Here is a 17,428-nt window from a genome sequence, read left to right as displayed (position 1 = left end):
TTAAGGTCCCCTCCAACCTTAACCATTCTATGATTCTATGATTATGTATTCTCAACACTTCCAGTAGGCCAGGAAAAAGCATTTAATGCAAGACAGGGTAAGCTCATGAATAGCAGCTTAGCATCAACCAATAAAATGTGGTCAGATTAAACACAAGTTGCATGATGAAAGAAATATCAAAGGTGCAACACAGATACGAATCAGATCTTTTCATTGGTTAGTAAAAACATGGACTCCTACGTGGCATCAGTAATTATTAACCAGCTCACAGCAGAGATAAAATGGCACTAATATATTTTTTTATATAGGTGGAAGTTACACAGGTGCAGACATTTTACATTATGAACAGGACTAAAGTGTCCAGATTTCTTCCCTCAGACCTTAAGCCTATTGTTAACATGAAGATTTCCCATCTGCAGCTACCTGAACCTTCTTTAATCTAGGTAAGGTTTTCTGCCTTACAAGTTTAATTCCATATTAGTGTTCTTGCAAATAATCCTTTTTGCATTTAAGGACTTGATTTTTCTTCTCTTACAACTGTTTTTATTTTCATCTTATAGGCACCTAACCACTGCTAGCATCCTCCTCATTTCAGTGCAGTACATGAATTACACATCACTTCTGCATGGCATTATTCCTTAGCTACTCATTGCATGACACATCTGAATTACCAGTGGAGATTCATCTGTCTCCATGAAAACTTAGTTTCTTTGGGGTGTGTTCCTTGAACTCTAAGAATTTCTAAACTTTGATTTGACAGCCAGTACCAAGGCTTGCTTCCTGTCACTCATCTCAAAGAAGAGCCCAGCTAGAACTGTATATTCTAAATCTCTCCAACATCTGCTTTGTGGCAGGTTGTCATTTCATCCCTGGTGCAAAGTAGCATTCACCCAGAAGGTACTCCAAAACACCAGATCACTTTTCATGACATGGGACAGCTGAGGTAATTTATGCAGAAAGACTGCTGCTAATTTCAGGAGTGACAAAGTCAAATATGTGCCATCTGAGACAATAAGCTGAGTATACCTGCTGATCCATCTCAGTACCCAGATAGCTAAACACCTATTCAGGACTAATATTTTGCTTCAGATAATGAGATTGACTATAACGGTACATCTCAAACTAACTCCCTTTTGCAGCAGAAAAATGTCTGCCAAGCAAAGAATTGCATGAAGGAAGTTGGCAGTGTAAGGAGATTCTTGCTTTCTTTCCAGAGGAATCAGAACTAAAACAGGGAAGTTAGTTCATTTCCCTTTACAAACTTTAAATGCACTGTATGGCAAATACAAAATCAGACTGAAGTTTTTCCCTGTGTATTCTGACATATTCCTGTTTGAGAATTCTGTGTTTCACATGTCCAACCTGCTAAACACTTCTCTGTTTCGTATTTGTCTCCTCATACTGAAAAGTTAATACTGAATGTCTAGGAAAGTCTGTTTTTCTTATTCCTGCTTTGCTTGATCTCTTTTCATGAGCTTTTAACATCACCATGTTGGTGAGACAATCAAACACGCAAGCATCTGGATTTATGGGGATGTGACCAGAAAGTACCAGAGCAGATTTTTTTCATATTCTCTCAGCGCTTTTTAAATCTCAGTCTGAGACATTCTTTGTTTTCTCTGAAGTGAGGGCTAGCCCAGGGAACAGTGGCACAGTACTCTGAGGTCAGGCTTGATGGTGTAAAGTGTGCTGTGATGTTCCAGAACTTGGTTAGCAATTTCACAATGAGATCCTGAAGAGTAGGGGGGAAATGGTCTGCACTAGGAAGGTGTTTAAAGACACAGCACAGTGATACTTCCTTTATCCTATGGTTACTCTGTACATTGGTGAAGGGACAGAATGAGGCTGATGCTATGCTTACAAAAGTGGCTCTGGGATTATTTAGCACCCATAGAAGAGCTGTACATCCCTAAGCAACGCACATATATAGATCAAAGTTCAACAGTTGCAGCTATGTAAGGAGTGAGATGCTCAGTGCTATGCATTGCTACAGATGACACTTTCATATTGTACATTAAAATGAAAAACCTCACAAAGGGGCCAATTACCCAACTATCAGCTGGTTAAACAAAAGATGTCACCTCTTTGTACAAACCTTGCTTGTAAAATTAAATATTTGTTTATGCTGGATTCCTTAATATTTTATGAACCTCTTTGCATAGCTCTCTAAAGTGAACATTTTGCAGTAGTGCACACTGGGAGTCTAACTGGTGTGGCTTGTGGCTTACCCACCTGTGAGTAAAATACCAGTACTGAAAGGCAGCTATTTTGATAGGAGCTTAGGAGCAGACAAGCCCCAGATCTCCTGAGCATTAGCCAATGCAGTAATTCTCCAGGGGATTTTCAGCTGTAGGGGTACTAACCCAAATATTATAGCCAAATTCCAAAGTCCAATGATTGCACAAAGCACGAGAATATTTTTTACATCCCTTCTCCCGGAGAGGCTGAGAAGAAAGGAGAAAGAGAGCGGGGCTGAAAATGGCATGCTTTGTTGTGCTGGGCCAGGCTGCCCCTGCTCTGCCGCAGGGCTGAACCCTCGGCCAGTACTGGAGCAAATAAACCCATGTGCAGCACAGGCAACCCAACCAAGTAATTCCAGTGGCTAGTGTTTGATACAAAACAGTGTAGCGCTTGCCTTGCAGTCGGTACAAGGAGAACAAGCCGCTTTTTCTGCACTGTGGAGTCATCTGATGTTTGCTTTAACTTCTGGGAGGCTGGGGGGGTGGAGAGTGAGTCAGATGCTTTCGCAGCTGGTTCGTGCCATGGAGAGTCCAGCGGGGCCCGTGACTCACAAGGGCTGCTAAATACCGTCCTGAACTCCAGCTCAGTTACTGGAAGTGAAATCATGGGCTGGGGGCAGCTCTGGAGTTGGGGAGAGAGGAACAGCGACCTGTGAGGACGGGAAGCAGCGAGCTCGGCCCGAGAGGGGCGGGCCGGCTGCGGTGCGAGGCCCCCGTGGGGCTGTGGGAGAGGGCTTGGGGGGAAACTCCATCAGACCTTTCTCCGTGATCGCTGGCAGGCAGAGAAACAACCCCGCCGTAGCCCCCCTGTCCGCCCGGGGCTCCCGCCGCTGCCCCGGCAGGCCCTGTCTGTCTGTCTGTCTGTCCGTCTGTCCCCCCGCAGGCCCTGTCTGTCTGTCCCCCGGCCGTGTGCGCCTTCCCCCCCCCTTACATCATCGCCACATTCCCCAGCGAGTGAGCTCAGCTGTTCGCGCAGCCTCTCGCCTTTTATGGTCAAACAACTTTGCCTGGGCGAGGCTTTTTTCGCGAGTTGGTAGGAAGCGCCGGGTCTCGGCAGCTCCCCCGCCTTTGCCTGCTGCTGCCTTCCCCTGCCGGCGGGCGGGCGGGGGGAGAGAGAAGCCCGGCCCCAGCCCCAGCCATCTGCAGGCCCGGGGGCGGCATTTCTCCTTCCACCGAGTCCCGGCCCCAGAGGTGAGTCTCTTGGCTTAGCCAAAACTCTTTCTATCTGCAGCCTCGGGGCTGGTGTTGAGCCGGTGGAAACGGTGCGCCCGTGTGGAAGGGTGCGGGTTTTCTTGCCGTGCCCGCCGGGAGGGGTTCCTTGCCTCGTACCTAGACTCCTAATCTCTTGAGGATTGGTCGTGGTCCCTGGGGTTTTTGTCGGCTTCTGCAGAAGAGAGGTTCCCGTGTGTGTGAATCTGGTGAGTTCTTCCCTCCCGGTGAAATGGAGGCAGCGAAACAAACGCTGCTGTGTAGCTTCAGCAGTGGGGAAGAGGGACGGAAAGTTGCCTGGGTTTAGCTGGGACAAGCTCTCTTTTGTGTGCGCACGGATGAGTGAGACACCTCTGAAGCCTTTTTCCAGATCTGCTGGAGAGAGAGGAATCTGGGGCTCTTTGTGCATGAAGTTTGTTTAATTGATGAGTTTCTGTCTCTCTGGGAGCCCTGAGAAAGTGAGGACGCAAGTCTTGCAAAGTGGTAGAGCTTCCTAACGTTTTAAATATGTTTGCATTGCTTTTTGGAATTTGTCTCTTCCCCCTCCCGCTCCCCACCCTCGAGGAGGAAGAAAAGCCGGCCTATGTGGGAGAAGTCTGTAGCTCGGAGTGCCCCCCTCCCCCAGCCCGGTTTTTTAAGGCTTTACCTTGCAGCTCACATAGCTGGTAGTAGCTTTGGGCCCGGCTAGGAGAACTTTCTGGAGTTAACTCCGAACTTTGTTTGATCTGTTCATTTTATTATTTAAAAAAAAAAAAAAATTATTTGCTGTAGTTCTCCTTCTGACTCCTCTCAGTTGGGAGGAACTTGGGAAGGGGGAAGTACAGACGCAGTGTGTAGGACTACAGAGCTGGGCTAGCTCTTACGGGGTCTCCTGGTGTGGCTGAAGCTGAACCACTTCCTCCCAATGGAAGTGAAAAATAATACTCAGTGCTCTGCCTCCTCGGGTTCCTTCTCCTCTCACTGACCCAGCAAAGGAGCTGAGCTTTTTGAAAGTGGTGTCTTGGGGTCAAAGAGCTGAAAGCTGTCTGGGTGCATAACCGGTGGAAGACCCACCATAGGACTGCCTGGGCGGTGTCCCTGCTGCTGTTGGAGGTGTCCAGTTGGTTCTGTCCTACTTCTTCTCTTTGATCTCCTGTTAGAAAGAGTCAACTCTTTTTGAGTTAGACAGAAATGAGGCAACTAAGTATCCTGACTGTGTCCTTTGGGCATGTCTTTCTAATAGTTCGCTTGACTCATCTTCAATGCTGTTACAGCAGGCAGAAAAATCTCTCCCCTCAGAGAAAGTGGGAGGACAACATTCAGAGACTAAGTCTACTGGTGTGACACTTCTTCTCCAATATCTTTTGCAAACAGTTACAGCCACAGGACTCACATAAGCTATGTGCATCTGGTAAGGCTTAAAGGCTATGAGCAATGCTGGCGAGTGTGTGTAGGGGTGACTCTCTGCAAGGCCATCCTTTTTCAGTCTGTTTGGTCTGTGTAGGGGTGGACTGATAAGTAAGTGAGGATGAGCAGGTGCAGCTGCTGGATGGAGGCAGCTCTGAACAGAAAGGGTCTGAAAAGTGAGATGGCACGCTGGAAATGGGCTGCTTTGGGTGAAGGGAAGTAGCTGCTGGTAGCAAAGCCAGCACTTTTTTTGCAGAGCAGCAGATGTCCCAAGAGTGTCTTTGTGTTGACTAACCCTGGTACAGTTCACAATCAGAAGTGATGTCACCATGGTGTTCTGCTCCTAATATTGTCACCTCTGGTAGAGCTACTTCCAAGGGGTTCATTACACCACAGGAAAGTGGGAAGCTGCAGACTGGAGTGATTTGGTCAGTTTCTTCTGACTTGCAAATCTGTTGACCCCTACAAGTCTGAGGGATTGAGGACAGACCTGGATAATGTCTCTTCTGCCTGGGTCCTTTCCCATGCAGGATCATGTGGGAGATGCTCAGCACAACATTTTGGCTGCAGCTTACTGTTGCAGCCTCTTCCTCCTTTTGAAAGGTGCATAAGGGATTCTCAAGGTGCATGCAACTCATTGGCCCTGCACACGGGGAACACAAAGTGCAGCAGCACAGACTTGACCTTTGTCTGTGTTGTCACACGTGTGTGACCTGGAGAAGTTGTTGCAGATCACTTGCATCTTGTCATACTGCACCGAATTGTGGAAGTGCTTGGAACAGGGCATGCAGGTCTCAGCAGCAGCCGAATTAGGGGTGGGATGTTTGTGGCCCCAGGACCGTCTGTCCCAGCAGCTGTTAGTGTCCGTGTGGGAGCGGCTGGCAGTGTGGAGCGGCACTGATCTCACCATGCCAAGCTGAGGTGCTGGCGCAGAGCCCCTGTGCTGGCGGAAGCGCTGTTGTGCCGGGGTGTTAGCACTGCAGGCACGCTAGGCTCTGCAACAAAGAGTCTGGCTTCGTGGAGATTTCTAGCACAGATGAGATCTCTGGCATGGATTGCAGGACTGAAGGGATCCTAGCAGTGTGGCTGTCGTCGTGAGGCCTGCGGCTTCTGAAATAGCCGGCTTGGTGGGACTGTCCTCTGGCTGTCGGAGCCTGATGGACAGGAGGGAGAGGAGGCGGTTCGCATGCCCGCAGGCAGCAGGCGGAGGGTTTGCCCTCCTCCCATCCCGCAGCCTGCCCTGGGCCGCGGCTGCCCTGCCGGGAGGAGGAGAGGGGAGCGGGGGTGACAGCGCAGCCCGGGGGTGACAGCGCAGCCCCGGGGTGACAGCGCAGCCCGGCGCTTCCTGGCGGGGGCGGAGCGGGCGCCCGCGGAGCCAGTGAGGGGTGGTGGGTGGGAGCCGCCGTCACCCTCGCCGGGGGCAGGAAGGGGGGAGGCGAGATCCGGAGAGCTGGGGACTCTGCCCGGGGATGTAACAGAAGGGAATTCGTCCCCCGCCCGGTTTTTCAGCTTTTTCTGCCGCAGCTGCCTTTGCTCCTTCGGGATGCAGGGGCCTGGAGGTAAAGGGTAGAAGATGCAGGGGGGGTGTCAGGTCTGGGGGGGGTGAGAGGGGACAGTACCGGGGCTGTCACAAACTGAGGTCGAGAGGAACCAACTGGCGTTATCGGGTAAGTGGAGGAGAGGAAATGCTAATTCCAGTGCTGGGAGATGATGTGTGGGTGCAGCCTCCTCAGGATCTGTGGGGCTTGGTGTGTGCGGTAGATAACGCTCCTCCCCACGGCCTGCTGCTGTCCTCTCCAGCATGTGTGCATGCGGGGTTCTTGTGCAGCAAAGAGCACGGTTTCCTCTGTAGCAAGAACCTCTTTGCAGTCAGTGTTGGACTGGTTGTGAGCCGGAAGCATGCTGGCTCATCCAAGCTGTCTGCAGTGTCTGTTCCTCCTTTTTCCTGAGCTGATCCTGGAAGTGCTCTGCTTGGGCATCTTAAACTCTGACCAGACTTATTCCTGTATCCCTCTGTTTCATGTGTTCCTCTTTATTGATGTCCAGTCTGGCCCAAGGCTGACTTCATATAGGTTTCCTCCCTTCTCTTTTCTGCCAGGTGCTGAGAAGATGGCCTCCCCAGGTGCACCGGGGACCCGCATGACATCCGCAGTCAGTATCAACATTTCTACTCCTTCCTTCTACAACCCACAGAAGAAGTTTGCACCTGTGGTTGCCCCTAAGCCCAAGGTGAACCCCTTCAAGGCTGGGGGTGCATCAGAGTCGTCACTGCCCCCACCTCCTGGAGCTGGCGCCCAGCGTGCTCAGATGGGGAAGGTGGGAGAGATTCCATCAGCGTGCACATCCTCTCTGGCAGAAGGTAGGTGAGGGCTCTCCTATCAAACATGAATGTGCATTTCTAAATTTTCAGAGTGTGAGGTCTGTAATTGAGCCAAACGTGAGAACTGCTGGAGGTGATGAATTCTCTTTCTGCCGAGGCTGGCAGGTTTCAGAATGAGATAAAACTATTGCCAAGGGATCTCAAAATACATAGTATCTCCATTAGGAAATATCTGGGAAGGCAATCCTGTGTTGCACTGATGCTGGAGGAATGTGATGGATTTTTCCTAGTATTCCCTGAGTGCATAGTTGTGTAACTGCAGTTAGTTTCTAGCCAGCATGTCTGAGAGCAAATATGTTAGAGAAGTTGACCCTGATGATGACAAATCATTCTGTCCTCCTCCTTGTTGATTTCTCTCAGCTCAAGTCGGTTGTGTTGTACTGTAGAGAACTTTCTCATGCCATCCTTGCTGCTGGAGGTACGGAGGAAGAAATAATTGTGTAGAAAAAATGGTGGAAGGTCTCATTAAACAGGAAGTGAGACTCAGAGTTTGTATGGCTTGTGGAGTTTTATATGTTTTTTAGTGGTTTGGGTTAGGTGTGTTTTCCTGTGTAGAGTGGCTGCTTGCTTTAGCATGGCTTTCTTTTTCTTCCTCTCTCCTTTTTTTCTTCTTTATTTTTTTTTTCCTGTGGTGGTTTGTTGGTTTTTTTTGTTGGTTGGTTTTGTGTCCTCCAAGAAGCAGAAGCAGAAGGTTCCTGGTTGTGTGGCTCCCTCATTGGAACTGATCAGCAAGGGGCCACCAGAATTTTCCCTGTGGACCTCTTGCTAATGCCCAATGCTGCATATTATGCTAAGATTTCATCAGGGTGCACCTCGGTTGGGAGGCACATGTTCAGATGATGCTAACTGCTGTTTTAAATTCCTTTCCTTTCACTGTTTAGCATAGACTGTGCAACACTGATGTTTTCTAGCTTAGTGTGCTAATTTAGCAGACAGCTGTAGGAAGGCTGGTCCTATCTTCAGAGTAGGCAAATTATTAAGCCATTTTTTCCATTTCTTGGGTCACAAGAGCCTCAGCATGTTGGTGCTTCTCCTAGAAGTGTACCAGCTAACTCTGGTGACCTTTTTCTTGCACATTTTTAGCTGTAGTCTTTTGTCTATAATCCAAGGCTTCACTTTAGGCTTTGTTTTTCTGCTATAGTTGTGTGTATTGCGGATGTGTCTGTTGGGAGGTCTCAAACTGACACAAATATGTTACCTGAACTATAAAAGTAGACGGATGGATGTTCGATACTATTTTTCAAGATACAGTGGGACTGGAGGACTGCGTGTTGTTTGCTCCACTTCTCCCTGCTTTATAAATTTTCTTGTGGAGGAACTAACTTGACAGAAAGATTAGCAGAAGAACCATTCACCTTAAGCTGCTGTGTTACCATTGGGTGAAGGTTGCCAGTAAAACATCTGAAGTACAGGTGACCACCAAAACACAGTCATGAGAGAAATGCATCTGATTTGATTCTTCTTTGGTGCATCTCTTCAATCCTTCTCTTCCTTCCTTATGCATTTGCTAAAAACCCAGCAGTGTCACATAAAGCCATAACAATTAGCTTTTTTGTCTTAAATGACAGGATGGTGAAGGTAGTATTGCTGTAGGAAAGTTATATTTTGTATTGGTCATTCTACAAATCTGATATGGTAACTTTGTGGGGAACCTTTTTGTTTGTATAAACAATTCACAAAACAGCCTTTTAGTGCATCTGAAAAAATACGACCGCAGATCAGGGCTTTGTTTCTGCAATATTCTTTCTTATTTCAATAAACCAAATGGCAAGCATATGCAAACTCAATCCCAAACTATAGTTTAGAAAAAATATCAGTCTAGTATTACCCCCCACCCCAGCAAAATTACTGTGGCATAAGAAGGCTTGGAAGAGGTGCTGCATACCAGTGGAGTTTATGCATTCCGTTAGCTAATGAGATTTCAGCTTTCATTTTCTGAAAGGCCAGTATTGTCTCCCTTAGGTCACAGATGGGAAGTCCTTATAAAGTCTGACAACATGTGGATCTAAAGATTAGAGAATTCCATTACAGCTGTTAAAAGTTGCACATGGAACAGCAAGAGTGAAAAAGGTAGTCTTTCACCCTGCTGCTGGTTGGGGCTAGCTAGGAAGAGAGGTGGGTGTCCAGATGGGATGTGGACATTATGTCTCCTTGTCTTCAGTGTTCTTTGCTGCTTGGGTGAACAGAGAGCAACTTCTCCCATAAACAGTGAAGGGAAGAGGATTCACATTTATTTGACTGTGTTGTAGTAGAAAATGTCTCTGTTGGCCTGTTCCACATTGGTAGCAAGTATGAATAGGTAGGACCAATGGGGTTTTCTTCTAGGAGACTGAGGTACTCTAGTGTTTTTTGCCTGCTTTTGCCTATTTTGGAAAATTTCTCATGTCCTAATCTGTATCGTGTGTGGGGACATTCTGTCTTCCAAAAGGAAAGCTGTTTTGATCTCCTAGGAAAAAAAAAAGTCATTGCAAAGGTTCCTCATATATGTAAGGGGTAGTTTGTCTAACTTGATTTTTGTATTTTCTTGTTTCTAGTGGTGTTTACTTGCCAGCTGTGAGGTGTCAGCCTGTTTTCCTGTAATAATACAGGCTCTTCGGGGTCCTGGGTTGTCTGCTGCTCCCTGTTCAGCAGTCTGAGTGACTTACTGGAAGGAGAAGCATATGCTAGAGACTAAAGCAAGAGAGAAGGTGTGGGAAAGGCCATTGTAAGGCAAGGTTCCCAATTATACAATAGCTGTACCCAGTGACAGTTTGCAGTAGCTACTGAGGAAGGTTTATATGATGCCAAATAGCTTTGGACAAAGTGAAAGTCTACCTGTGGAGTTCAGTCACCCTGATGGGTGCTGGGGTCCTTTGGGTACTGGGGAACTACTTGCTATAATACCTTCAAGACATCCCCTGGAGGTTTTACTGGGTAAGAGTAAGAAGTAATCAAAAAATGTGGGTTTTTATTATTTATTTATTTTATTATTATTATTCCCTATAGAACTGCCACTGCCACCTCCTCCCCCACCTGGAGAAGAGGCAAGTTTCTCCTCAAATTGTGCTTTCCCCCCTCCACCGCCACCCTTTGAAGAGCCTTTTCCACCAGCCCCAGAAGAAGCTTTTCCTTCTCCTCCTTCTCCTCCTCCACCTATGTTTGTTGAAGAGCCTGTGAGCAAAGTACCTGCCCCACAGGTGAGTGAGGTCAAGGGAAATATAGTTTCCTGTGTTGTTCTGTGAGTTGGGACAGCTTCTCACTACTCTCTGAACTCAGCAGCAGGAAGCCTTGAGATGTAGGAAAGCAGAAAATGCTGCTACCCCGTGGACCAGCATAGGTTAGAGTCAACTGGCTGGGCTACATCTCTGCAGATGAAGGACCTGGGGTTCCTGGTGGACAGTGAGTTGACCATGAGCTAGCAGTGTGCCCTTGTGGCTAAGAAGGCCAATGGCATCCTGGGGTGCATTAGAAAAGGTGTGGTTAGTAGGTCAAGAAAGGTTCTCCTCCCCCTCTATTCTGCATTGGTGAGGCCGCCTCTGGAGTATTGTGTCCAGTTCTGGGCCCCTCAGTTCAAGAAGGACAGGGAACTGCTGGAAAGAGTCCAGTGCAGAGCCACAAAGATGATTAAGGGAATGGAACATCTCCCTGATGAGGAAAGGCAGAGAGAGCTGGGTCTCTTTAGTTTGGAGAAAAGGAGACTGAGGGGTGACTTCATCCATGTTTACAAATACGTAAAGGGTGAGTGTCAAGAAGATGGAGTTAAGCTTTTTTCAGTGATGACCAGTGATAGGACAAGGAGTAATGGATACAAATTGGAGCATAGGAGGTTTAAGGTGAATATCAGAAAAAATTTTTTTACTGTGAGAGTGACAGAACCCTGGAACAGGCTTCCCAGAGAGGTTGTGGAGTCTCCTTCGCTGGAGACATTCAAAACCCGCCTGGACGCCTTCCTGTGTGATGTACTCTAGGTGACCCTGCTCTGGCAGGGGAGTTGGACTAGATGATCTTTCGAGGTCCCTTCCAACCCCTAGGATTCTGTGATTCTATGATTCTATGATCTAGCTGCAATGCAGCAAAGGGTCATAAGTGGTCATTGGGGGTTGGAGCAAATGATGTGAGATCTGGGTTTGCTCAGCCTGCAGAAGAGGAGGCCAAGGCAGGGGTCTAACTGCAATCTGCAGTACCTAAAGGAGGGCTGGAGAGAGGACACATTCTTTTTACTGGGGCACAACGAGAGAACAAGAGAGAATGGACTCAAGTTGCGGCAAGGGACATACCTGTTGGACAGAAGAAAAACCTGTTTCCCTCCAAGGGTGGCTCAACACAGGTGCCTAGAGAGGTGGGGGAATCTACATCCTTGGGGATGTTCAGAAATCACCCGGGCGAGGCCCTGAGAAACCTGGACTAGCTTGGGAGGAAGCCCTGCTGTGAGCAGGGAATTGGACTTGAAACCTCCATATGTCCTTTCCCGTGTAAATCTGTCTGAGTTTCTTTGGGCTGTGTATTTTCCCACTGTTTGTAGACCTTGGAGACTGTGCTCTGTTCATCCTTGCCATCTTGCTCAAGCAAGGAACCCACTCAAAGCAAGGAACAGATCAGTACTGCAGTCCACAATGTCAAAATCTGCTGTTGTAAGGGGAATTACACCAGGTTCTCTGGCAGTTCCTGTAATGTGCTCTGCTCCCTCTCTCCTCGTGAATGGTGGTGTAGGTACGTGGCAAGATGAGCAGCATTGATCTTGAGATTGACACACTGTCCGTAATGTTGGATGACATGGAGAAGAATGACCCCTTCAAATCCCGGGTGAGCTCTCCAGAATGCCACAGGTGGAAGGAGAGATGATGGGTTTGCTGAACAGCAGTAGTGAGAAGGGTGTTACTGAAAATTAAAATGTCTGGATAGGCCATAGCATGAAAGTGTACATGAAGGAGCAGACAGCATAGATCTTGCAACTTGTTGGGACTGCTGAATGTGGCACAGTGTGGGAACTCTTAGCATTGTGGGTCTGGGATAGCTGCTGACTGTACTGCTATAGACAGCGTATTTTCTCTTCCACCTTGCTGATCACTGCCTGTTTCTCTCTTCTGCTTCCCTTTGCAGGGATCTTCAGGAACCACAGGTTCTCTGGAGAAACCATTGGCCCCAAAAGCCCCTGCGGAGATATCATCTGCACCCAGAGATACTTTTCATTCCTTTCCTTCCAAGTTCACTCCAAAGCCAAGTGGAAGCTTACCTTTCAAGTCCCCTGGGGTGGATTTGACCCCTTCCCCAACCCCATGGGCAGCCCCACAGCAACACAAGGAGCCTCTAGCACCAGTCCCTCCACCTCCATCTCTTCCTCCTGCTCAGCCTACCCCTAAATTCACCCCACCTGCTGTTTCTGGCTCTCCTAAGTCTGGGTCCAAATCAGGTGCCAATGTTCCTGGGCCTTACCCAAACTCTGCAAGGTCTACCTCCCTTCAGGCTCAGTTCACAGCCCCTTCACCTTCAGGTCCCTCCTCTCAACCACAGCCTCCCAATTTCACCTATGCCCAGCAGAGGGAAAGACCCCAAATTCAGGAGAAGCTGCGTCCCACAGAACAACCTGCAGCTGCAAAAGATACGGTAAGGAGTAGAGCCATGGGGACCAGGGCCTTTTGACAGACTGGGATTGAAGTTGGAGGATGAGGTCTGTTCCAGGCTAGGAGAAGCTGTTAATCATCTGAAAGAGAGATATAACTAGAGGCAGTGGTGGAAAGGGATAGGACTTGATGTAAAGGTGCAAAGAAGCAAGCACAGTGGATGGCAGATTATTTCCTAGAGAGAAACAGAAAGGAGAAGTAAAGGTGAGAGAAGCAGATTTATTAGGAACAGCGTGGGAGGGGGAGTCTGTGTGCATGTGTCCTTTGGGATTGACTGTTTCCTCTTCCTGCAGCATAGACCTGCAGGCTCCAGTGGAGGTCCACCTAGGGGCAACTCCTGCCTGACCATGAAGGAGGTAGAAGAGCTAGAGATGTTGACCCAGAAATTAATGAAGGATATGGAGCATCCGCCCCCAGCAGAGGCTGCTACTTCTGGTGCGTTCCATCAGTGAACAGCAGTAGGACTAAGACTGTGGTGGGCTTTCCTCTCTCCTCATCCCTTTCTCCTTCCATTGACAGAGCTCTGTGGCTTCTGCCGTAAGCCCCTGTCACGGACCCAGCCAGCTGTGAGAGCACTGGACTGCCTCTTCCATGTGGAATGCTTCACCTGCTTCAAATGCGAGAAGCAGCTGCAGGGGCAGCAGTTCTACAACGTGGATGAGAAGCCCTTCTGTGAGGACTGCTATGCTGTGAGTCACTGAGCTGAGAGCTCCTGGGTAGAGCTGAGCGTGCTAGGGTTGCTGTCCCTTGCTTTCCCTTCCTCCTTCCATCTTACCTGTGGTGTAATCTCCCAGGGGAGGGAGATTAATGTGTCTGTCTTGTTTTCTTTGGGCTCAGGGGACCTTGGAAAAGTGCAGTGTCTGCAAACAGACCATCACAGACCGGATGCTGAAGGCCACTGGTAACTCCTACCATCCCCAGTGTTTCACCTGTGTGATGTGCCATACCCCTCTGGAAGGAACCTCTTTTATTGTGGACCAGGCCAACCAGCCTCACTGTGTGGATGACTACCACAGGTATAGAGAGAGCACGTGCATGTGGTGTCTGAAAGAGGGCAGATTCCCTCACACCTGCTTAATTTTGCGGCAGTGTGAGGTTGGGTTGCTCATGTGATTTGCTGGCCATGAAGCTAAAAATGAGTCAACAATGTACCTTGTAGCAACTAGGACTTCTCCCATCTAAAATTCTTTGGGATTTATTATTGCTTTGCTGCTGATACTATTGTATGTCATTGAGAAACTTGCATTCAGTATCACCATCGTGGTCATGGTCTCCTCCATGCTTTTGTGGGTTGCAGGAAGTATGCTCCACGCTGCTCAGTCTGTAGTGAGCCCATCATGCCAGAGCCTGGAAAGGATGAGACAGTGCGTGTGGTGGCACTGGAGAAAAATTTCCACATGAAATGTTACAAGTGTGAGGTAAGCCTGGTGGTTTCACTCCTCCCATATCTCCCATGCACATCACCAGCAACTGGGCACCTCTGTTGTCTATTCTGACCAAAGACTAAGGTTGTTTTGAATTAATCTGGAGCATTTTTTAAGCAGGTTCAGAAAAAGATTAGGACATTGAGAGACTACAGGTCCATGAAAAAGAACTATGCAGGGCTGTTATCTCTGACATCCCTAATCCAGCAGCTGTGTATACCAGGGAAGCATGCTGGGATCACAGAAAGTAGTTCCTTTTCCCTCAAAAGTAGTATCTCCCATTAGCACCATCATAGACAGAGCAGTGGGCTGGGGGACTTTTTACAAGGGCATGTAGTGAGAAGGGGTAATGGATTAAAACTGGAAGAGAGGAGATTTAGGTTAGACATTAGGAAGAAACTCTTTAGTGTGAGGGTAGTGAGACACTGGGACAGGTTGCCCAGGGAAGTTGTGGAAGCCCCATCCCTGGAAGTGTTCAAGGGCAGGTTGGATGGGGCTCTGAGCAACCTGGTCTGGTGGGAGGTGTCCCTGCCTGTGCAGGGGGGTTGGAACTAGATGATCTGTAAGGTCACTTTTAACCCTAGCCGTTCTATGATTCTGATCCATTGGGGCATTGAATGCATTCACTCTGCTGTTGGCTGTCACTGAGCACCCTCCCACTTTTCTTTCCCTCTTTAGGACTGTGGGAAGCCCTTGTCCATTGAAGCAAATGAGAACGGGTGCTTCCCGCTGGATGGGCATGTGCTGTGTATCAAATGTCACACTGTTCGTGCCAAAGCAGCACGCTGAGGAGCTTGGAGACCCCTGCACTCAATACTTCTCCCCTCCCCTGCATTGTCCTGACCTTCTGCCTGACCAGGCAGGTTGCTCCCAATGGATACTATGCCAGTGCAGTTCTTTACTCATGTAGGATTCACAGTTCCTAGACTTCGCTCTGCACACCCACCAAGAACAAGCCTTCTCCTGTCACTGCTTCCTGGCCACAATTTTTTTTCCAGGCTGGGGGCTATGATCAATGGGAGTGCAATCAACGAGAGTGCACCACCTTGGTTCCCTCGAGATTCTGGAGGAGAAGGACCAGATCTCCCACCACTGCCTGGTGGAAGTAAAAAGAGCAACCTGGTGGCACATGCTGGGAAGGTCTGAGCATTCTTCTGTTCCATGGAGCCAAGAATGATGATTTGACCTTAGAAGGTGGAAGCCTCCATGTGGGTACCACTTCTGTCTTCAGTTTCATATTTTTTTTATTGTGTCACCTCATTATCAGGATGTCTTCCTCTTCCCTCTCCCTCTTGGGTTAGAGTGTGGAGGCAGAACGTACTGGGAATCTCTGTTACCATTGCAGGAAAAAAGCTAACCTACTGTAGCTTTTCTGGCTGTAATGGATTTTACTGACTATTGTCATTTTTTTTTCCTTAGCCAGATCAATCTGGCAATCTTTGGAAGCCTACTGTCTTCTTGAGTTTGGAACCTTTTTTTTAAATCTTTTTTTCCTCCCTGCAATGAATTATTTCCCAGTGTGGCTTCTGGGCAGCCAGGCTGGGCACCAGAGTAGCAAAGCAGTCCAAAGAACACATGTTTACAATTTAAGACTGTCAGCAGGATGGGCAGCACGTGGTGACGATGTTCCAGTGTATAGATGAGGATCCAGCAGTCTGAGGAACATCTCCCTCTTCCAGTAGGGATTCTTTCACTGCTGTCAGTGAAGGATACAGTGTACTTGCAATGTACTGTCTGGCTTCAAGTGTAACTGCACTGAGCCCCATTTCCTGAGCTAGAAACTCTCAAACTGAACAAACCTTCGAATAACTACACTGTCCAACCACTGTTTGCATTCAATAAAATGTGGGGTTTTTCCATTAACATGTCTACTGTATTTGTTCAACTACCCATAACAATTGCTGTCTTAATCAGCAGAGAATGTATGTATCGTAGCTATTACACCCAGCTTCCAGAGATGGTGAGTCCAAAATTGGCCTTTTTCCACCTCTTTGTCTCCTCTTCAGACTGTTTAGTTTCCTGCTTTTCTGTTCCTGAAGAGCAGCTCTGGTTGAAAGCAGTGGAAGACCTGCATTTCTGCACAGCAAGGTGGCAGCCTGCTCCATGGGCTCACTGGCAGGCAGGTTGTTACAATCCACTTGCATAAGACTGGAATAAAGCAGTAAATTTGCTTGCTTTGCCTTAGTTATTGCTACTTGGAAAGTGTTTGTCCTTTATGGTTTTAAGCATGGTACTGTCTTTGTCACTCCAGGTGAAACTCCTCTTTGTGGTAAGCATCAATGTTTCTACACTTCAAAGACATGAAACCTATTCTTGTTCTTTTGCCAGTTTTGGGGAAGCCTTGAACGCCTCCTTGCAAACTGATCAGTAAATGCTTTGAGGTTTCCTATATGATGAGCAAAGAAAAAATACATTTTACTCTTGCTTTCTTTTTCTTACCTGAGTTCATGCTGGTTTGTAGGCATGGTTTTGAGTGGTTATTTCTAGATGATGTGATTAACAAGCTTGTGCCCACAAGCACTAAGGAGCACAGGGGAAAGAAACAGGGGGAGGGAGGGGAGAAGCTTGCTAACCCAGCTCCTCCCAGAGCTATCAGAGGACTATGGCCCAGAGTCTGGGTGTGAAACCTGTCCAACTGAGTCAAGGGGAAGGGCTCTTGGCAGATTAAGAGGAGGTTACTCCCTCCGAGGGTCATGGAGTGTAGGGGAAGAGCATTTGGGGACAGTGCAACACTTGTTACGGGATGTGTAAGGGCATGATCAAAGGCAGGAAAAGGGATCAAAGAGAAGAAGCAGAATGGGAAGGCTAGGGGGAAAAGGGCACAGAAGGGGCTGGCTGTGTGTACACAGTACGCTTGCCTGGCCATGCCCTGTGTGTCATCAGTGCAGCCTGTCCTGCCTTCTTACTAAACTCTTTTTGTCCCTGTTTGAAAGGACTTCAGTTCATGGGGAGGTCTGAGTGCAACTGGAAATACCTGAGTGCATGCAGATGGGATGGGTGCGTGTACCCCTGCGTCATCCGTAGAGAGAATTGAGTCGGAGTAGCTGGTGAGTGAGGAGGCTTAGACTTGAGAGCCATGAGTTGGCATGGCTGTGGGTCTGGCAGGGTGCTGGAAAGACCGGTCTGAGAGTCAGCTGCTAGAGCGCTCAAGCCTTGGGTCTGGAAATGAGCTATTGGTAAGCCTGGACC

The 17,428-nt window shown here is 48.2% G+C and overlaps 1 protein-coding gene across 6 annotated transcripts; it reads left to right on the top strand.

Moving 5' to 3' along the window:
- Positions 1-425: 425 nt before the first annotated feature.
- On the top strand, positions 426-16,102 carry ZYX (zyxin). 6 transcript variants are annotated; one of them, XM_051643499.1, is made up of 10 exons: positions 426-443; positions 6,934-7,194; positions 10,201-10,391; positions 11,905-11,997; positions 12,295-12,798; positions 13,109-13,250; positions 13,335-13,504; positions 13,653-13,831; positions 14,113-14,233; positions 14,918-16,102. In XM_051643499.1, the coding sequence occupies exons 2-10, from the start codon at positions 6,945-6,947 to the stop codon at positions 15,026-15,028; spliced, it is 1,761 nt and encodes a 586-aa protein (XP_051499459.1). In that variant the 5' UTR covers positions 426-443; positions 6,934-6,944; the 3' UTR covers positions 15,029-16,102. The 6 variants fall into 6 exon arrangements, with proteins under 6 accessions (XP_051499459.1, XP_051499480.1, XP_051499488.1 ...); XM_051643520.1 differs by lacking the exon at positions 426-443 and adding an exon at positions 3,281-3,431; XM_051643528.1 differs by lacking the exon at positions 426-443 and adding an exon at positions 3,602-3,658.
- The last annotated feature ends 1,326 nt before the right edge of the window (positions 16,103-17,428 follow it).

The sequence above is a fragment of the Apus apus genome, chromosome 1 (assembly GCF_020740795.1).
Source record: "Apus apus isolate bApuApu2 chromosome 1, bApuApu2.pri.cur, whole genome shotgun sequence".
NCBI classification, from domain to species: domain Eukaryota; kingdom Metazoa; phylum Chordata; class Aves; order Apodiformes; family Apodidae; genus Apus; species Apus apus.
This window is presented reverse-complemented; position numbering and strand designations above follow the sequence as displayed.